This window comes from Rousettus aegyptiacus, unplaced genomic scaffold, assembly GCF_014176215.1.
Source record: "Rousettus aegyptiacus isolate mRouAeg1 unplaced genomic scaffold, mRouAeg1.p scaffold_m13_p_6, whole genome shotgun sequence".
Lineage (NCBI taxonomy): Eukaryota > Metazoa > Chordata > Mammalia > Chiroptera > Pteropodidae > Rousettus > Rousettus aegyptiacus.
This window is the reverse complement of record NW_023416309.1, coordinates 29,119,140-29,136,515: the sequence shown is the minus strand read 5'-3', so window position 1 is coordinate 29,136,515 and position 17,376 is coordinate 29,119,140. Positions and strand designations below refer to the sequence as shown.

At 31.6% G+C, this 17,376-nt stretch overlaps 1 protein-coding gene across 4 annotated transcripts in view; it reads left to right on the top strand.

Moving 5' to 3' along the window:
* Positions 1-17,376, top strand: part of PRKG1 (protein kinase cGMP-dependent 1) — a 1,094,018-nt gene that overhangs the window by 893,898 nt on the left and 182,744 nt on the right. For all 4 annotated transcript variants that reach the window (XM_016154345.2, XM_016154344.2, XM_036223586.1 and 1 more), the window contains 2 exons: positions 1,794-1,871; positions 9,671-9,765. In XM_016154345.2, the coding sequence (XP_016009831.1) occupies positions 1,794-1,871; positions 9,671-9,765 (173 nt within the window). The remainder of the gene's footprint in view (positions 1-1,793; positions 1,872-9,670; positions 9,766-17,376) is intronic.

The following is a 17,376-nucleotide window of genomic DNA, read 5'->3' as shown; positions in this document are numbered from 1 at the left end:
GCCCTCTGTGGGGAGCTCCCTCCCACCTAAATGATGATGAGAGACTAGATGAGCATAGTAATTACTTCTAAACTCAGATAAGTCATATCATCTTCTCTGATGTAGTTAAGAAAGGGGGAGGAGTTCCTGAGTTTTACTGATTGAGCTCCATCCACATCAAAAGAAATGTCAAGAGTGGAAAAGGTGCTCTACCATTTCTGCTACAGATTGTCACTCTTCCCTTGTCAGCTTTGGCTGTTACCTGTGCTATCCAATACAGTGGCTACTAGCCATGTATAAGTATTTAAATGTAATTAATTAAAATTAAAAACATTTGAAAATTTAGCTTCTTCGACCCTGGCCACATTTCAACTGCTCAATAGCTACATGTGGCTAGAGGTTACTATATTGGATAATGCAGCTATATAACATTGCCACCATCAAAGAAAGATCTATCTGACAGTGCTGCTATGAGATTTTTGTCTTACTCATCTTTGTATCATCAGTGCCTATAACCAGAGACACTCAAAAATGTTTGCTGAATTGATATATGAACTAGACTATTGTGATTTGTTCTTCTAATCTGCATATCCTAAAGATCTTTTCATTCCACAGCAGCAAGATATAAAAACGTAACATAATTATCTTATTAAATGAAATAAATCACTTGAAAATATGCCTTCTGTAATCCTATGTTTAAAACTTGTTACTAAGAAAATGAGTTAGTTTTGAGTAAAAAAAAAAAAACAGATTAGATGGTGCTATTTTCTAGATAGATGAAAAAAAGTAGACTTTTTTTAATGTCAATTATTAATAAGATAAGAGTAGATAAAGTATTCAGAAACATAGTATTGAAGTATAAGAACAGATCATAGTCGTTGGGCAGTAGATGGATATTACATGCAAACTATGAAATCTTTTTCATAAGGAGTATGCAAAGTAATATTTTCTTTTCCAAAATATGGCTCCCTTGTTAAGCAGCAGAGAAAGACGGGGCCAGATGGCATAGTTCTCATTTCCCTGTTATACCTCCTGACCCAGCAGTATACTTTCTCCTACCTCTCCTTATAGAAATTACTTTTGTCTGTTGCAAGAGTAATTTTAACCCTGGGAATGAACCTAGTGACTGTATCAGAGTCAGCATACTGATACACTGTGATAATCCTCTTGCAGTTTTACTTCTCATTTGGTAGTTTACAAGCTCACAGATGCTGGACCAGAATTCAGTCCATAAAATTAAAACATTCAGTTTGACAGAGCCAAATCTAAATTGCCGAACCAAGGACAGTAAAGCATAAAGCAGTGACTTTAAAAGCAACTAGGGCCATCTAACCCACACTAAAAGTCAACATGATTTCAAAAGGAAGATTTTTAGATGCTGCAGTAATTTCTCAGGGAAAAAAAAAAGGGAGCTGTCATTATGAGAATACTAAAACCAAATGAGAATGACAAATAAAATAATACAGAAATACCGGTTTTAATTAGAAGCGCTGATGTTTTATTTTATGCTTAGCTGATGGAAGAAAAGAATATTCCCATCAAACTATTAAAATGAATGAATTTAAAAATTGAAAGTAATCATCCAGAAGAAATGACATTGACAAAAGTTTTAAAAATGTGTTTGATAGAAATTATTTCTTTGTAGTTATTATGTTCATTAACTACTCATTTTTAAACCATGATGGATTCCAGGCTTTGATGAAGCTCCATGAAGATAAGTTCTTCCCTTGGGAGCCAATATTGGGAAAGGTTGAGCTATTTGGGAAATTATTTCTTTCCTAATGTTTTTTTTCTGCTGCTTTTTTTATTTTCAGACCCACTATGAAAATGGGGAATATATCATCAGACAAGGTGCAAGAGGGGACACGTTCTTTATCATCAGCAAAGGAAAGGTAAGCTCTGGTGGCACAAGAGAGATGCAGGAGGTGAGCGTAGGGTTCTTCAGTGACCCCTCGAGGAGAATGTGTGTGAGTTCTCCAGCTTGGCAAGTATTCCTATTTTCTGTAACTGAAAGAGGAATATCTGAGAATAAATTTCCCAAAAATAATGCAGAAGGAAGAAAAGGGTACCTTTGAAGATAAGTAGTCTTTCTGCTATAATATAATTATCATGACGCTAGATGACACTGATATCTCTGGATAAATGGGAAGATTTCCATGATTTAAAATTATGTAATTAAAAAGAAAAAGACTAAGATCACTTAAAAAATCTTTAACAGGGAAAAAAATATATCTAGTCATTCGGAACAGTAACATTGCTATAATGAAACATCAGACTTTGAAATCACATGACCCAAGTTTGAACTGGGCTATGAAACCAGCTAGTCTTAGTATCCATAGGAAAATTGTTTAACACTCTGAGGACAGTAAGCATGTAAATATAGCCATGTTGTATTATATCTTCATAAGGAAATATTGAATGAATACTGAGAAACTTTAAAATGATAAATTCTAGAGGAAGGAATAAATGTGGGGTAGATGAGAAATGAACTTAAAGGAATAATGATTTATTTTTTATATTGTTTATGAATCTATTATAATTTTTATTTAAAACTAAATAAGAAATTAAGTGAATTGGAAAATGGGAATTATGTAGATGAATACTCTAATATTATATTGCTAAAAATACCTTAAATTTTTTTCAATAATAAAGTCACAGTCATTTTTGTATTTAAGTATTATTTCACTATAACCTATTATTTGAACTTATTTTATTTTATCATAAATGATCCCAAAAAGAATTTGTATGTATTAAGTATGGTACAAGATGGAGAAGGAAATGTAGGTGCAAGGGAGTTTATATAACAGTTTTCTTTTTTATAATTGTTACTTTAAAGAGGAAAATTTATTTCCTCTAATTTAACAAATATGACTGACTATGGCACCTTATGGCTCATATTAAAATAGGAAGAGATTTAAAGAACCACAGTGAACAGGATGTAAAAGATTATAAATCTCTTCAGATCATATTTTAGATAATCCTTTTTGGACTAATTTCGAATCAAGAATGTGCATATGTCAATGTTTATACCAGTGACATGTCACACTAAAGTGAAGAAAATGATACTTGTATTATACCTGTTCTTTTGACTGATATCAAAAAGCCTGAAATAGAAATAGAAGTCAGGGACCAGCTTCTTAAAAAGTACCATAAAATGACATGTTCAATTACAGTCATGGTTAAAACTATATCTTGGTTTTTTATTGTTAGAAGATAAGAACCGTTAATATTTTGTAGTTTATATGTAAATTGTTAGAGCCTATCATCTACTGTTTTCCTTTTTAACATTGACTAAAGAATCAGAGAAAACTGAAAATCTTCATCGATGTAAATGATCCTTTTGGTCACAGGGAGACTTTTTACCCTGATGATCTGGGTTTATTTTTTATTCCATTGGTAATTTTTGCTGCAGGGAAATAATATGTTTATCAGGTAAGATTAATTTCTGACAGGCTATGTGAATACCCTATCACCACTGCAAATTCCCAGCACTGCCTGAAGGAGGCTGTGTTTCTAACTAATTTCAGCTGACACAGATGCATTAATGGTACTGTTTCATGAATTTCATAATATGTCTAATTAGAAATATCTTGGAAATTATACCTGGAACAAATTTCCTTGGCAATATTTTAGAGCACCATAGAGATTCTGGGAGTAGTAAGAATATATTAGATTTTTTTGACACATTCAAGTTTTTATTTTTATTTTTAAACCAAATGTGTTTTGTTTTAGGTATACAGATGTAAACTTGTTTTCACATGCATTCTAAAAAGTTTATAAAGGGTAAACTTGGCAAAGATATTTTCCTCATTATCACCAAAGTGACTTTTCCTTAGGAAATGTGCAACAGAGACACACAACAGGGGACAATAGAATTGCAAATGGATTTCCCCTTGTTCAAGTCCATTTATTTAAGTGTACAACAGTTTTTATTCATCCATAAAGCACATCCACGCAAAGAGAAAAACTAAGTAAAATAAACTTAGAAATATCTGTTTTTCCCCATTAAACCTACACAAGCTGACTTTTCTAACCTTCGAAGCAGAGTATACTGCAGGGATATCTAGAGTTTCTAGTGGTGCCTCAGGTAGAAGCTGAGTAAGTTTTCTGTACTTTAATTGGTCCATCCCAGGTGCCTGGAAATGAGAGTTTCTCCCTAACAGTGACCTCTAAAGTATCAAAAAATTCACAACTGAGCATGAAAAAAATACCTAATTAGCTTTATGCATATTTTCCTGTAGTCGTGTGGCATCAAAAATAAAATATCTATCAATAAGTGGAGCAAAAATTGAACATGATTCGTAAATAAAATTCCTGGGTTTCAATAATTCAAATAAAATTTGATTTTCTGATTCTAGTCAATGTATGTTGTATGCTATTGTTAGGAAAAAAATATAATTAAAAAATACTTGTCTGTTGAATGTCATTTAAAACCACATGGGTTTACTTAGAAGTAACAAGTGCTTAAGCATGTTAAACAAATTGACTAAACAACATTTGGTGCTGTTGAATATGGAAAGTGTTCTTTTATGGAAATGTGTGTGTGTGTGTGTGTGTGTGTGTGTGTGTGTGTGTGATTATGTATACATAACAGGAAAACATGAGAAGCATTTCCTTTTAGATAAAGAATAGTATAAAGATGCACATTATCTTCACTTCTGTTTAGTGTAGAACTAGACTTCTCAACCATGGCAGTAAAACAAGAAAAAGATATAATGTTTGGAAATAAAACAATAAAGCAGTAGTTATTTACAGATAGTATGATTTTAGTTTCTTTCGAGTTTGTTATGTAGACAGATAAAATTAAAATTAGTAAGAGTTTAGCTAGATCAGCATCGTTCAGTACTTTTTGTTGATAGAATTGTTCTATATCTTCACAGCCCAACAAAGTAGTCATTAGTCCCATTCACTATCTAAATTAAAATTAACTAACTAAAATTAAATATCCAGTTTCACAGTAGCAATAGCCACATTGCAATAGCTGAATAGCTATGTGCTGCTAATGTCCATATTTGGACATTACAAACTAGATACTTTACTATAAATTAAATTTTGAAAAAGCTGAATCATTCAATGTAATCTATTTTATTAGTAGTCTAAAGAAGAAAGATCACATTAGCATGTCAATTGATCTATTTAAAACACCTGATACATACAACATCATTTGTAATAGAAATTCGGCAAACTAGGATATAAAAAAATTTCCTCAAACTATGTAATTATATTTACAAGGTACCTACAACTAACTTCACACTTAATGGTGAAAGACAAAACAAGCAATTCAAGAAAGCTATCAATGGAGAAAGGAAAGCCTTTTCAACAAATGGTGTTGGAACAATTGTGCATCCATAGGCAAAAAAAAAAAAAAAAAGTGAATTTTGACCTCAACTTTATAACTCATATACAAATTGGTAATAAATTTTAGAATGAAATGTAAAGCTGTAAACTTTTAGAAGAAAATCTTCATGACTTGGGTTTAGTTCAAAGTACTACCTAGATGTGATACCAAAAGCAGAACCCATAAAAGAAAAATAATGATAAATTGAGTCTTATTTGAATTATACATATTTCTCTGTAAAAGACACTATTAAGAGAATAAAATGACAAACTTTACAGTTGGAAAAAATATTTGTAAATCATATATCTGACAAAGTAACAGTTCAATAGAAAAATAGGTAAAAAGCAGGATCAGGCACATCGATAAAAAAGAAATAGAACTGGCCCATAAAATAATATAAAAAATTCTCTGGCTCCGTTAATAATCAGGAAAATGCCCCCTAACACCTACCTTCTTTTGCAAGTATTGAGGACAATATAGTTCAATATGAACTTTTACCCACTCGTGCTGTAGGAATGTAAATTGCTATGACCTCTTTTCACTAAGAATGAGTCAATACCTAGTATAATTGAAGATATATACTTTATAACATTATTCTTTATTCATAAGTATTGATCCTAGTGTAACACCCATGAATACCAGAGAACTTACAAAATGTTTATAGTAGTTGTTAACAACATAACAAAACCAAAAAAAAAAAAACTATAAAATAAACCTGAAGAAGTGCACATTTACATCTACAGATGGAATAATAAATTATATAATATTCGTACAGAGGCATAATATATTAACATGGATGACTTAAATAAATCTAAAGTAAAATATTGATCAAGTGAAACAAGTTGCAGAAGAATATGTGTGGTATGATATTTATATAGAGTTCAAAATCAGGCAATTGGTAATTTTTAGATGTATATATAAACTTTAAAAACAGGAAATTGTATGATATTTATGCATGGAATGAGGTGTGTGTGCATGTGAGTGCATGTGCACACACACATTAAATTAGAAATGTTGCAAAGAGAATCACAACTGTAAAATTTACCATATGTTTTGGAGGAGAAGAGTAGAACATGTGATGGAGAGATATTCTAATTTACTTCTATGTTACACAGAAAGTTCAATTGTCTAATCAGACACATAGGAATCAGATCTCACCCCCACTGAACATAACTAATGATTCAAAGAATTCAGATGAACTTTAAGGTCAGAAAAAATTCTTGCCCTATACGTGTAACAAATTATCAGATACAGCTCCTAAAAGTGCGCTTCTGCATTAGGAGACATTTTGGTTTTGGAAAAACAGTACCTATTTTTGAGCAATATGTGCAGAACATTGTTTGAAAAAATAGATGCTTTTGGGACCCTTCAGTATGATAATCTATTAATTACACAGGTGGAAAAATGCTTTGGTTTTAGGCCTCCTCAATTAGGTAGGAAAATGCTTACCTGACTAACCCTTATTCTCCAGCAGGTCTGCCCCACATGTCTGCAAAGTCCAGATTTCTTTACAATAGACATTACTTTGTTCATAAAACCTGTTGAATCTATACTAAAACATTTTGTTTTTGAATTGTTTTTGGTTAAACATGTTTGTTGAACACATATTTTTCGTTGAAGATTTTGGTATGCAAGATTAATTTATGTGTCCTATTTAAAATATCTAATTTCTATTTTGATCCTTAATTTTAAAAATTATATATGGTTTTAAACAATAGTTTCAAAATTTTAAGTTACAAGGTCATACATGTTTTATAGAAAAAGTAATATATAGACAAGTTAAAAAGCATAAAAATACACACCCTTTTATTTAGCTAGACCTAACAGTAATTAATCTTCTAAATCACATTTTATGGCAACAATAAAAAAGAAACAATAGAGATACCCAATAATTATTTTACAATCACATTCATGGAACTTCTGACATAAGAAGTGAAAGAAATAGAAAGGGGAACATATGAAAAAAGCAACTGAGTTTTGGGGGCATTTATTGAGAGAATACTTTTGATAGATTTTCTCATTTAATTCACAGGCACGCACACACACACTTCTATGATAAACCTTCCATTTTTTTGACAAGGTGACCAAGTAACATGGGTTTGAACAGACTAAATATTATCTTTAAGGCTCTATAGCTAGTTCCTTTCCACAGCGTTGTCTATCATAAAGTACTTTGTGGTTTCAGTGAAAGGAATAAGTATACATGCCAAGGATAGAAAAGCTATCTCTGTATATTTAACTTTATTCTGAACTTTTTCACAATTAAAGATGCAAATGTTCATGAGTGTTATCTTTGAATATTTAGAATGATTTATTATATATACAAAGAAAAACTATGGAAATTACAACTTTAAAGGAAATCTTTATTCTTGCTCTTTGAGCTGCTTATCTTTTCACATATATGAATTATACAGGTAGTTTTTTTTCTCACATTTATCATATAAGCAGAAAGTGGTTTATTAACCCACTTTTTATGTCTATGTTATTTCATTTCAGTAACATTTTTTAAAGAACATTTCTCTATGGCTTGCATAAATCTGTCATTTCGAATTTCTAACTGTATTCTATCAACCAAATGGCAAATGCACCATTGTATAATATATCCTATATCTAATTTTGAATTAATGATCTTATAATATAATATACCTTAGACCATGACTTTTTTTTAACAACCAAGAGGAAGGACAGAAATAGTTTTGTTAAACTGCCTTATTGAGCAGATGAGAAAACTGAAGTTCAGAAAGATAATATATCAATGTTGTCAAAGTTTGGTCTGTAGAACATTTGCATCTAACTCACCTGCATTAAACTTTTGAAATGCAGATTTAGAAGACCCATTAAATCTGAACTTCAGGAACCTTTATTTTAAATAAGAAACATTCTCCCCACCCCCACATACACATTTAAGATTCATTGGGCTGGTATACTTCTATTCACATCTATAAAAGCCTTATCAGCATGCAAATTAGCATCTCTGTAATATAGCTTAGTGATAAAAACTGCATTCCCAAGGTTCTGAAACATTGTGTAGAGGAGTAATCAAGTGTATCAATGGAGAATAATAGTTAAATTCCCTCCATCTTGCACAGACCTTCTTAATATTTATAAATTTCTGGTCTTCGACATCCAATCTCAATTCGAAAACCTAAAGCATAATATTTTTAAATGTTTAAGTGTCTGGCGTTGTCTCAAAAAATTAGTTTTTCTACTTTATTTTCCAGTCAGGTATATTTTAACTATTTAACCTTTCTGGGGAGACATAGCCAATATTATGAATATCAGTAGAGCTGGAGGGAGAAGTGAATTAACAGAAAGGTAAAATTTATTGCATTTATGTCTGTATCCATACAACAAAAACATTACTACTTGCCTTTCGTGGTCTATCATGTAAGTCATAAGTCCTGTATGGGGCAAGTTACACTCAGTAAGGAAGACTTTCTATTCAAACCATTTACAGCTATTTATTATAATTGTAGAGAATGCCAAAGAAATACTCATTTCCCTGAAGAGCATATTATTATGATTTAAAAAGACACATATGCAATTATATGTTTTGAAAAAGAAATCTTGCTGAATGAAACATGTGGATCCTGAGGACATGAGTAAAAAGTAGGTTGCAGACCTGCAGGAAAGCATCATGACAATGAGACCGGTTTTTGAGTGAGGGGTAGATTTTTCTTAAGGAAAGAGATAGGCATGTCCTAGAGAAACAGGGATGTCCATGTAGAGGTGTGTGGAAAGGTTCATTGCAGCAGAAAAAGTGAAAACATAAATGTACATATATAAGGAAATGAATAAATAAGTATATCTATAGAGTGGAAGAAAGCAATAGATGACTAAACTTGTATCTAATAGCATGGAATTAATAAAATAGTCTTAAGAGAAAAATGTAGTCACAGAATAATACACACCATATTATGCTATTCATATATTTTAAATGATACATACCATACTGTACTATTCATATATTTTAAAAACACATGCATTTAAACACATGAAAAAGGATTGGAGGAATGTTCACTAAATTTATTATAGTGGCTGCCTTATAGGAGGTAGAAAATAGGAATAAGGATGAAGAGTAAGTGAAATTAAAATTTCTGAATAGTTTATTATTTCTTGAAAATAACTCAAAAGTATAATAAAATATTTAGAGGTCATTTCTTGTGGTTTGCATGGGAATTTGTGACATGATGCTTTGTCACAAAACCTCATAATAAATAATAATAAACTTATTTTTCATAAAAATTAGTTTTAAAAATAGAAACAAGAAATGGAATGAACATTATTAATTAGTGTATATTTGGTTTTCCAGGATATACAGTGGATATAGACTTTCATTTTTTCTCTTTGTAGGTAAATGTCACTCGTGAAGACTCACCAAGTGAAGACCCAATCTTTCTTAGAACTTTAGGAAAAGGAGATTGGTTTGGAGAGAAAGCCTTGCAGGGGTAAGTAGATCACATGTTTCACAGTTTTTGATTGGGTACTACATAAATTCTTATCTTAAATATTGAGCTTCTAGTAAAATAGACTCCTTAGTGTTTATACTAATAGCACATATGGACCTTTGATGATCATTTTTATTTATTTCTAACTGGTTTTGCAATCCATTTAGATAGGCTGTGGGATTGATTGGTAGTTAAATGTATATAATAAATCATTTTTATATGAATAGAAAAATTTCTCAGCTTTACATTTCTTAACTGCAATCTCTACACTCTAAAAAAAGAGAGAGAGGAATCTCTGCTAAGCTTACTTTGTTCAACAGTTTTACTAAGAATCATAGGAAAATGGTTGGTTGAGAATTTAGAAATCTCTACACCTGATTATACAAATGACAGATCAGGAAGCAATAAAAGCTTTCTGTGACTCACCTCTGGCTGGTGGTTGTCATTGCTGGACATGGTAATAGAGGAGGTAGGCATGAAGATAATGAATATCCAGATTTACTCCAGATGTGCTCTAAAGTCTGGCCTCAAGGTCACCAAAATTCCACTTGTAAACTAAGACTTCAAGAAGCAAGCACTTGGGTTGTTTTTGTTTTTGTTTTCCCCATATACTGTAGAAGAAAAACTCAGTCGACTTTGTACCACCCGTCATACAGAATGCATGACAAATATGACAAGTATATTTGGGTATTCTGCTCTTGTTTTCCAATAACCAACACATCTCAATTTTCAGCATATATAGATAAGACTTTTCAAAGTGCAGTGCTTTATGTATATAAACCACTTGAATAACAAATAACCAATAAATATATATTTCTGCACAAAATTCCAGGAATAGAAGTGTCTACTAGAGAAGAACAGTGGCACATAATTTATTACTAAAATATTTGGAAACGTCAGTTTTACTTCCAATTCAAATTATATCTTTATCGTAAAATCACATTATAAGCATTTTGCATAAAAGGTCTATAAAGAAATAGGTTAGGGAGTTTTTATTTTTAAGCCACAATCAGATTCCAGGTCTTTTTTTTTTTTCTTACTATTTCACAGCTACAGAAATGAAATAGAGATATTGATAAGTCATCTTATTCAGGCTGCATTATCTTATGAAAATTCAAAACTAAGTGCATTTGACTTTTTCTGAGCTCATTTGATCCTTATCTGATAAGCATGTACTTGCCATTTGATTTTTCCAATGGCAAAGTTGGAGGAAATACCGTGTTTGATGGAGATGCACAAAAGAATGCAATAAACGTTATCTTCCTAGTGTAAAATGTACAAACATATCATTTGTACTTGAATCTTTCTTTCTCTTGATTATTATGTGTAGAGAAGATTCTGGAGAATAATGCCACCTGATTTCATTGGTCAGAGATTAAATACATCTTTGGAAATTGTCATTTTCAGCAGAGCCAAAGACCCAAAAACATTTTCTATAATTTTTGATGAGATCACAAGTGAAACATAAAATAAAGCGTAATTGAGAATTGACAGATTTTCTTTTGTAGCTTATTGTCACTAAATTGTGGTGTCGATTAAAGCTTTTATGATGAAAATACCTTTCTAGAATTTATCTCAAGAAGTGACCTTGGGGATGTGGTTTATGGAAAGTTATCATATTATTCTCTGATATCTAAATTTAATAGTATTCCATCTAAATCAAATTCATTCCCACATAATGCTTATTTTTGTGAACTTATGCTAAAACTCTCTTTTGCACACATTCAGTCCTCTTCACTGGCGTCTCTGCACCCTACCCCCACCATTTTCCTTAATACCCATCCCACCCTGATCTTTCTTTTTCATGTCCTTTCGTATCATTTTGTCACTACTCAACCTGGCTTATCAGTCTATTCTAAGTCCCCTCTTAAATGTCACCAGGGATAAATCATGAATTGGTTTTCAGAAATCATGTAATGGTCCTCTCTGTTTATTTGACTTCACTTCTTAGCCATAGTTCTACACTGCTTACTGTTCTGTCCTTCTTTAAAGTCCTTATCTTTTGAGACTTCTGTAATTGTTAGCACTCTTTAGAGTTTTTCATTTCATTTTCTAAAATTTACCAGTCTTCAACTCTCTCTATTACAGACATCTTGATATACTTTCAGATCTATGACTACATACTCTCTTGATGAAAATAAGTCCCAGATATTTACATTCTGATTTGAGTTTAGCATCTGGAACATTTCAGATACTCTATATGTATATAATGAATGAACAAATGAATGAATGAATGAATGAATGAATGAATAAATAAATGAGCCTCTCTAACGATGCCTAATTCTGAGATCTCTTCTGCCATTGATCACTTTCACTACTTGAATTTGTTTGACGACAAATAAGGATTTATGAACTTACTTGACTATAGAGGGCAGGCTGGTAATGTAAATGAGTAAAAATAATGTGAGTAAAACTGATGGCAAACTAGAAAGCTTTATGTAATGATAGCATTTACTAGCTACAGCTCATTGCTACACCTTTTTTCATTTAAGAAAAGCAGAAAAAAAACTAGGTTTAAAATATTACATAAAATTTGATTTTGTAACTTGATTAAAAAAAAAGCTCTGTAAACAAACAAAACACTTGACCTATGAGCTGCTACTTACTTTGTGATTTCTATCAACCAGTTATATCTCTTTAAAACTATGAACTAGATTCAATTGAAGGAAGTCTATGAGGTTAACCCTTCTTGATTATTTTCTTGTTTTGATTTTTTGACATTAATGTTTTGATGTTCTATGTCTGTGACCTGTTTTTCGCTCTTGTCTCTGTATTTTTTTTAATCTTTTCTTTGAATTTTAATATTTCACAGTATAAATTCCTATTTTTTACAAATCAGTTTGCTTTATTTCACTTGTTTCACTTAGTCTCACGTTGTTTCACTATATTCCTCTAAATGTCTTAAAAATTTATGAAACGTCAAGATATAAAGCCTTTGGGGCAGCTGTATATCCTTTTGGGTAATAGCTATGCTTCTTTGCAAACCCTATGATTTTTATACTTGGAAGACAAATTTTATAGTTGATATTCTCTGTGTACATAACACAATATTTCAGACCGTTTTCTCACAAATAAAATTTATATGTTCTGGAAATTGTGTTTTATTTTCCTGAGGAAGTTCGGAAAAGTATTAAAATATTAATATATTGGTAATATTGAAATGAATCCTGGACCATTCTTTGCATTTTTAATTTTTAACAAATTTTTTAGTTTAAATTTATTGAGGTAACATTGGTTAATAACATTATATAAATTTTAGGTTTACAACTTTACAATATGACATCTGTATTTCCATTGTGAATTGACAACCCAAAGTCTATGTACTTGACCCCGTTTAACCTCTTTATCCTCCTTACCCCCATTCTTCTTTCGTAACCACCATTCTATTGTCTGTATCTATAAGTTTGTTTGTTTTGTTTGTTCACTTGTTGCTTTTTGTTTTATATCCTACACGAGTGAAATCATACAGTTATTGTCCTTTTTTGTCTGATTTATTTTACTTAGCATGATACTTTCAAGATTCATTCATGTTGTAGCTAATGGCAATATTTAATCTTTTTTATGGCTGACTAGTATTCTATTACATACATGTATGACATCTTTCTTATCCAGTCATCTATCAAAGGACTCTTAAGTTGTTTCCCTGTCTCGACTGTTGTGAATAATGCTCCGGTGAACATAGGGTACATATATCTTTACGAATAAATGTTTTCAATTTTTTGACTAGGTACCCAGAAGAGGGATTGCTGGGACATATGGTAACTATATTTTTAACTTTTTTGAAGAAACTACAATACTGTTTTATAAAGGTTGCATCAATTTACATTCCCACCAGTGGTGTGCAACAGTTTCCTTTTCTTTACATCATTTCCAACACACGTTATTTCTTCTTATTGATACTAGCCATTCTAATAAGTATGAGGTGGTATCTCATTGTGGTTTTGATTTGCATTTCCCTTATAACTAGTGATATTGAGTATTTTCTCATAAATCTATTAGCCATTTGTATGTCTTCCTCGGAAAAGTCCTCTGCCTGTTTTTTAATTGGATTGTTTTTTGTTGTTGTTCATTGAGTTGTAGTAGTTCTTTATAAATTTAGGATATTAGTCTCTTATTGGAGGTATCATTTGTAAATATCTTCCATTCAATAGGTTGCCTTTTTTATTGTTGATTTATTTTGCTGTGCAGAAGCTTTTCAGTTTTGTGTAGTCCCATTTATTGTTTTTATTTCCCTTGCTTTTGGGTTAAAGTTCACAAAACCTCTCTGAGAACCAACATCCATAAGTTTAGTACCTATGTTTTTTTCTATGTATTTTATTGTTTCAGGTCTTGTGTTCAAGTCCTTAATCCATTTTGAGTTCATTTTTATGTATTGTGTCAGATAGCAGTCTAGGTTCATTCTTTTGTATGGACTTTCCAGTTTTCCTAACACCATTTCTTGAAGAGATTTTTCTTTTCCCTGTTGTGTATTTTTGGCTCCTTTGTCAACAATTAGTTGCCCATATATGTATGGGTTTATTTCTGGACTCTCAATTCTGTTCCATTGGCTTGTGTGTTTGTTCTTCTGCCAATACCATACTGTTTTTATTATTGTAGATTTGTAGCATTGTTTGAATTTAGGGAATATGATACCCCCAGCTTTCTTTGTTTGTTTTATTTGGATTGCTTTGGCTTTTCAGGGTCTTCTGTGGTTCTATACAAATCTGAGAAGGTTTTTGTTTGTTTTATTTCTGTGAAAAATGCCATTGGCATTTTGAAGGGGATTGCATTAAATCTATATATTGCTTTAGATAATAAGGGCATTTTAACAGTGTTGATTCTTCTTAAGCATGAACATGAAATGTCTTTCTATTTCTTCGTACCTTGACCATTTTTAAATTCGAAAGTGCTTAATTCTAGTATTAGTTAAGCATAGGGTAGATAATTGAGTGAGCTGAAATGTGACTTCAGTAACTTGAGTCCAGAAATTTATGATATACTTCTGCCTCTAAAAGTAATACGTTTTATTTCCTTAATAGATGAAGACAGAGTCATTAATCTAGCTGTTCAATAATCAATATTAACATTCATTAGCCAATAGCATGTCATTACTAGAAAACTTAAGGTCACTTATTGTTTTTACTTTGTTTGGTTGGCATTAAGCAAATTATTCAGTGTTTTTGGTTAAAGCATTATTTTTTGCTGTGATAATGATTTTTTTCCACACCAGAGAAAGGGCAAAGTGATCTACTCGTAACTAAGTATTTCTTCCTTATATACATGAAAACTAAAGTAGTATTTAGGAGAAATTATTTCATATTTAGTCCAATCATTCATGAATCAGTCCAACTACACTCTGACTTTATAATCTATGCCTGACTTGAAACCATATAGAAATCAGATGATGTCAAGTTCTAAGCCACTTTTCATCCGTAGTAGTGGTAAATATATAAAACCAAGTCAAACATGAAAGAGATGGAATTGAGCTCCCAGTTGCCCTGGCCCTCTTCCCCTAACATTTGAGTCTTCAGCATAGCATATAGTTAGGAATTTCAGCTCAGAAATCAGACTGCCTGGGTTGGAATCCATCTTGTCATTTACAAATTATGAGACCTGAGAGGCTCCTCCTTTCATCTGAAATAGAGATGATGATTGTATCTAAATTTGAGATTTGCTGTAAAGAATAAACAAGGGGATACTTATAATGCACTTGGGTAAGTCCCTAGAATTTAGATTAGTGATCAAATAAAAGCCAGCTGTTATCCTCACCATCACATTATCTTTATCTTCAGTATCATTATCAGCAACATCATCAGCATCCAATGCTGTAATTACTATATCACCATCTATTCCCGAGTATGTTCTGCTACTCCTTGACTAAATTTTAGAACACCTGGTATAAGTGACATAGCTTTAGATTTTGAGTCAACTACTCACTGATTATATAACTGAGCAAGCCAGTTAACTTCTCTGGGTCTCTGTTTCTAAATCTGTAAACTGATCCAGTTGCACTAGATATTCTCTAAGTTTCCTTAGGTCACAGCCTCTGCTCCTTTTGAAACTTGGCTTCTTTACAACTGGAACAGACTCCTGGATGCCAAATGCAGCCTTGGGCCACCCTAGTTAAATAGTGGTATTTAATACCAGCCCACTGTCAGCAGGGCCCTTCCCTCCAGGAACCATCCCAGCTGTTGCCTGTCATTCTGAACGTCTATGCTATGTGCTAAGTTCTGTCTTCGGTAATGCAAAAATAGATAAGCAAAGTTAGTTTAACAGACTTTGATGTCCGAAGTCTGTAATTCCCCAGATTCTCTCATCATGGGCTATGATCTTAGGAAAGTTAACATTTCTGAACCTGCTTCTTTTTTTTCTTCCTTTTCTTTAATTAATAAAGTGATAGCACATAAAATAACATAACAAATATCGGGTATAGCATTTTACTATTTTACCATGTTTAAATCTGATTATTATTCATTTATTTATTTAGATATAAAACATTATAGATATAATTCAAACCTATTTATGTTCTCCCCCAGTACTTTTCTTCCTTCCTACTGTCATCATCCTAAAGTTAGCTATATGCTTCCTCACTGCTCCTGTGTCTAAATTGTATTATGTGTACATGTATATGTATAATAAACATAAACTTTATTTGGTTTAAAATTTTACACATGAATCCTCATTCTGTTTCATTTAGGATCAATATATCATTTTCTTTCTACTGTCATACAAATTACACTTATGTCATTTCTTAATTTAAAAGCTTTACCTGTTTTTCCTATTTTTTTTTAATGATTAGTCTTTAAATTTTTAATATGTATTTAAAATATAATGTTAATCAATAGCTCTATTTTTCTCTTGAATAATACAAAAATATGTGTGTTTAACTTCAAGTTACTCCTACTCAAATTCTATCTGGCTTTTTAGGATATAGTTCTACCTGGTTGGTGAATCTCCAACTGTTGGTCATTATTATTACTCTGTTTTTCAGACACTACTAAGGTTGAGTAACTTGGTTTACCTATTACAGCAAGTCATCAAACAACATCACTTAGTTATAAGGATGAGGTGCCATAGGAAGTTAACTCTTGTTTATATTAATTAGCTGTGGTAAAATAAGTTTCCTTATACATCATTTTGCCACAGTTCCAAGAACTTTTTGATGATGTTAAGTGAAGTCTTATTGTACCTTGCTCGCTTTTGCTTATTACACTCAGCTTATGCTTTTTGAATTTATCCTTTAGTAAGTGTTCAGAGATGGTATTTGCCTTTGCCTATATGTGGATGAACATTGGGTTATGCATAAAGATCTCAGTTAAAATTTATTTTTTCTCAATATCTTAGATAGTATTATATATTCTTCTAGCATCCATAGTCTGTAGTCAGTCAAATCACTATTCCTTTATAGGTAATGTATTTTTCCTTAGGTAATTATCTCCGTCTTTAATGATCTGCATTTTTACTATAATCTGTCTAAGTGCAGATATGTTTTACTTTTTCTTCGTATGACCCTGTGCGTTCATTTCTTCTGAGAATGTAGTTTTCTTCAATTCTAGAAAATTCGCAGTATTATCTCTGCATAGTTTCTTTCCCCCACTTTCTCTATTCTCTCCTTTTTGGAATGCTTAATAC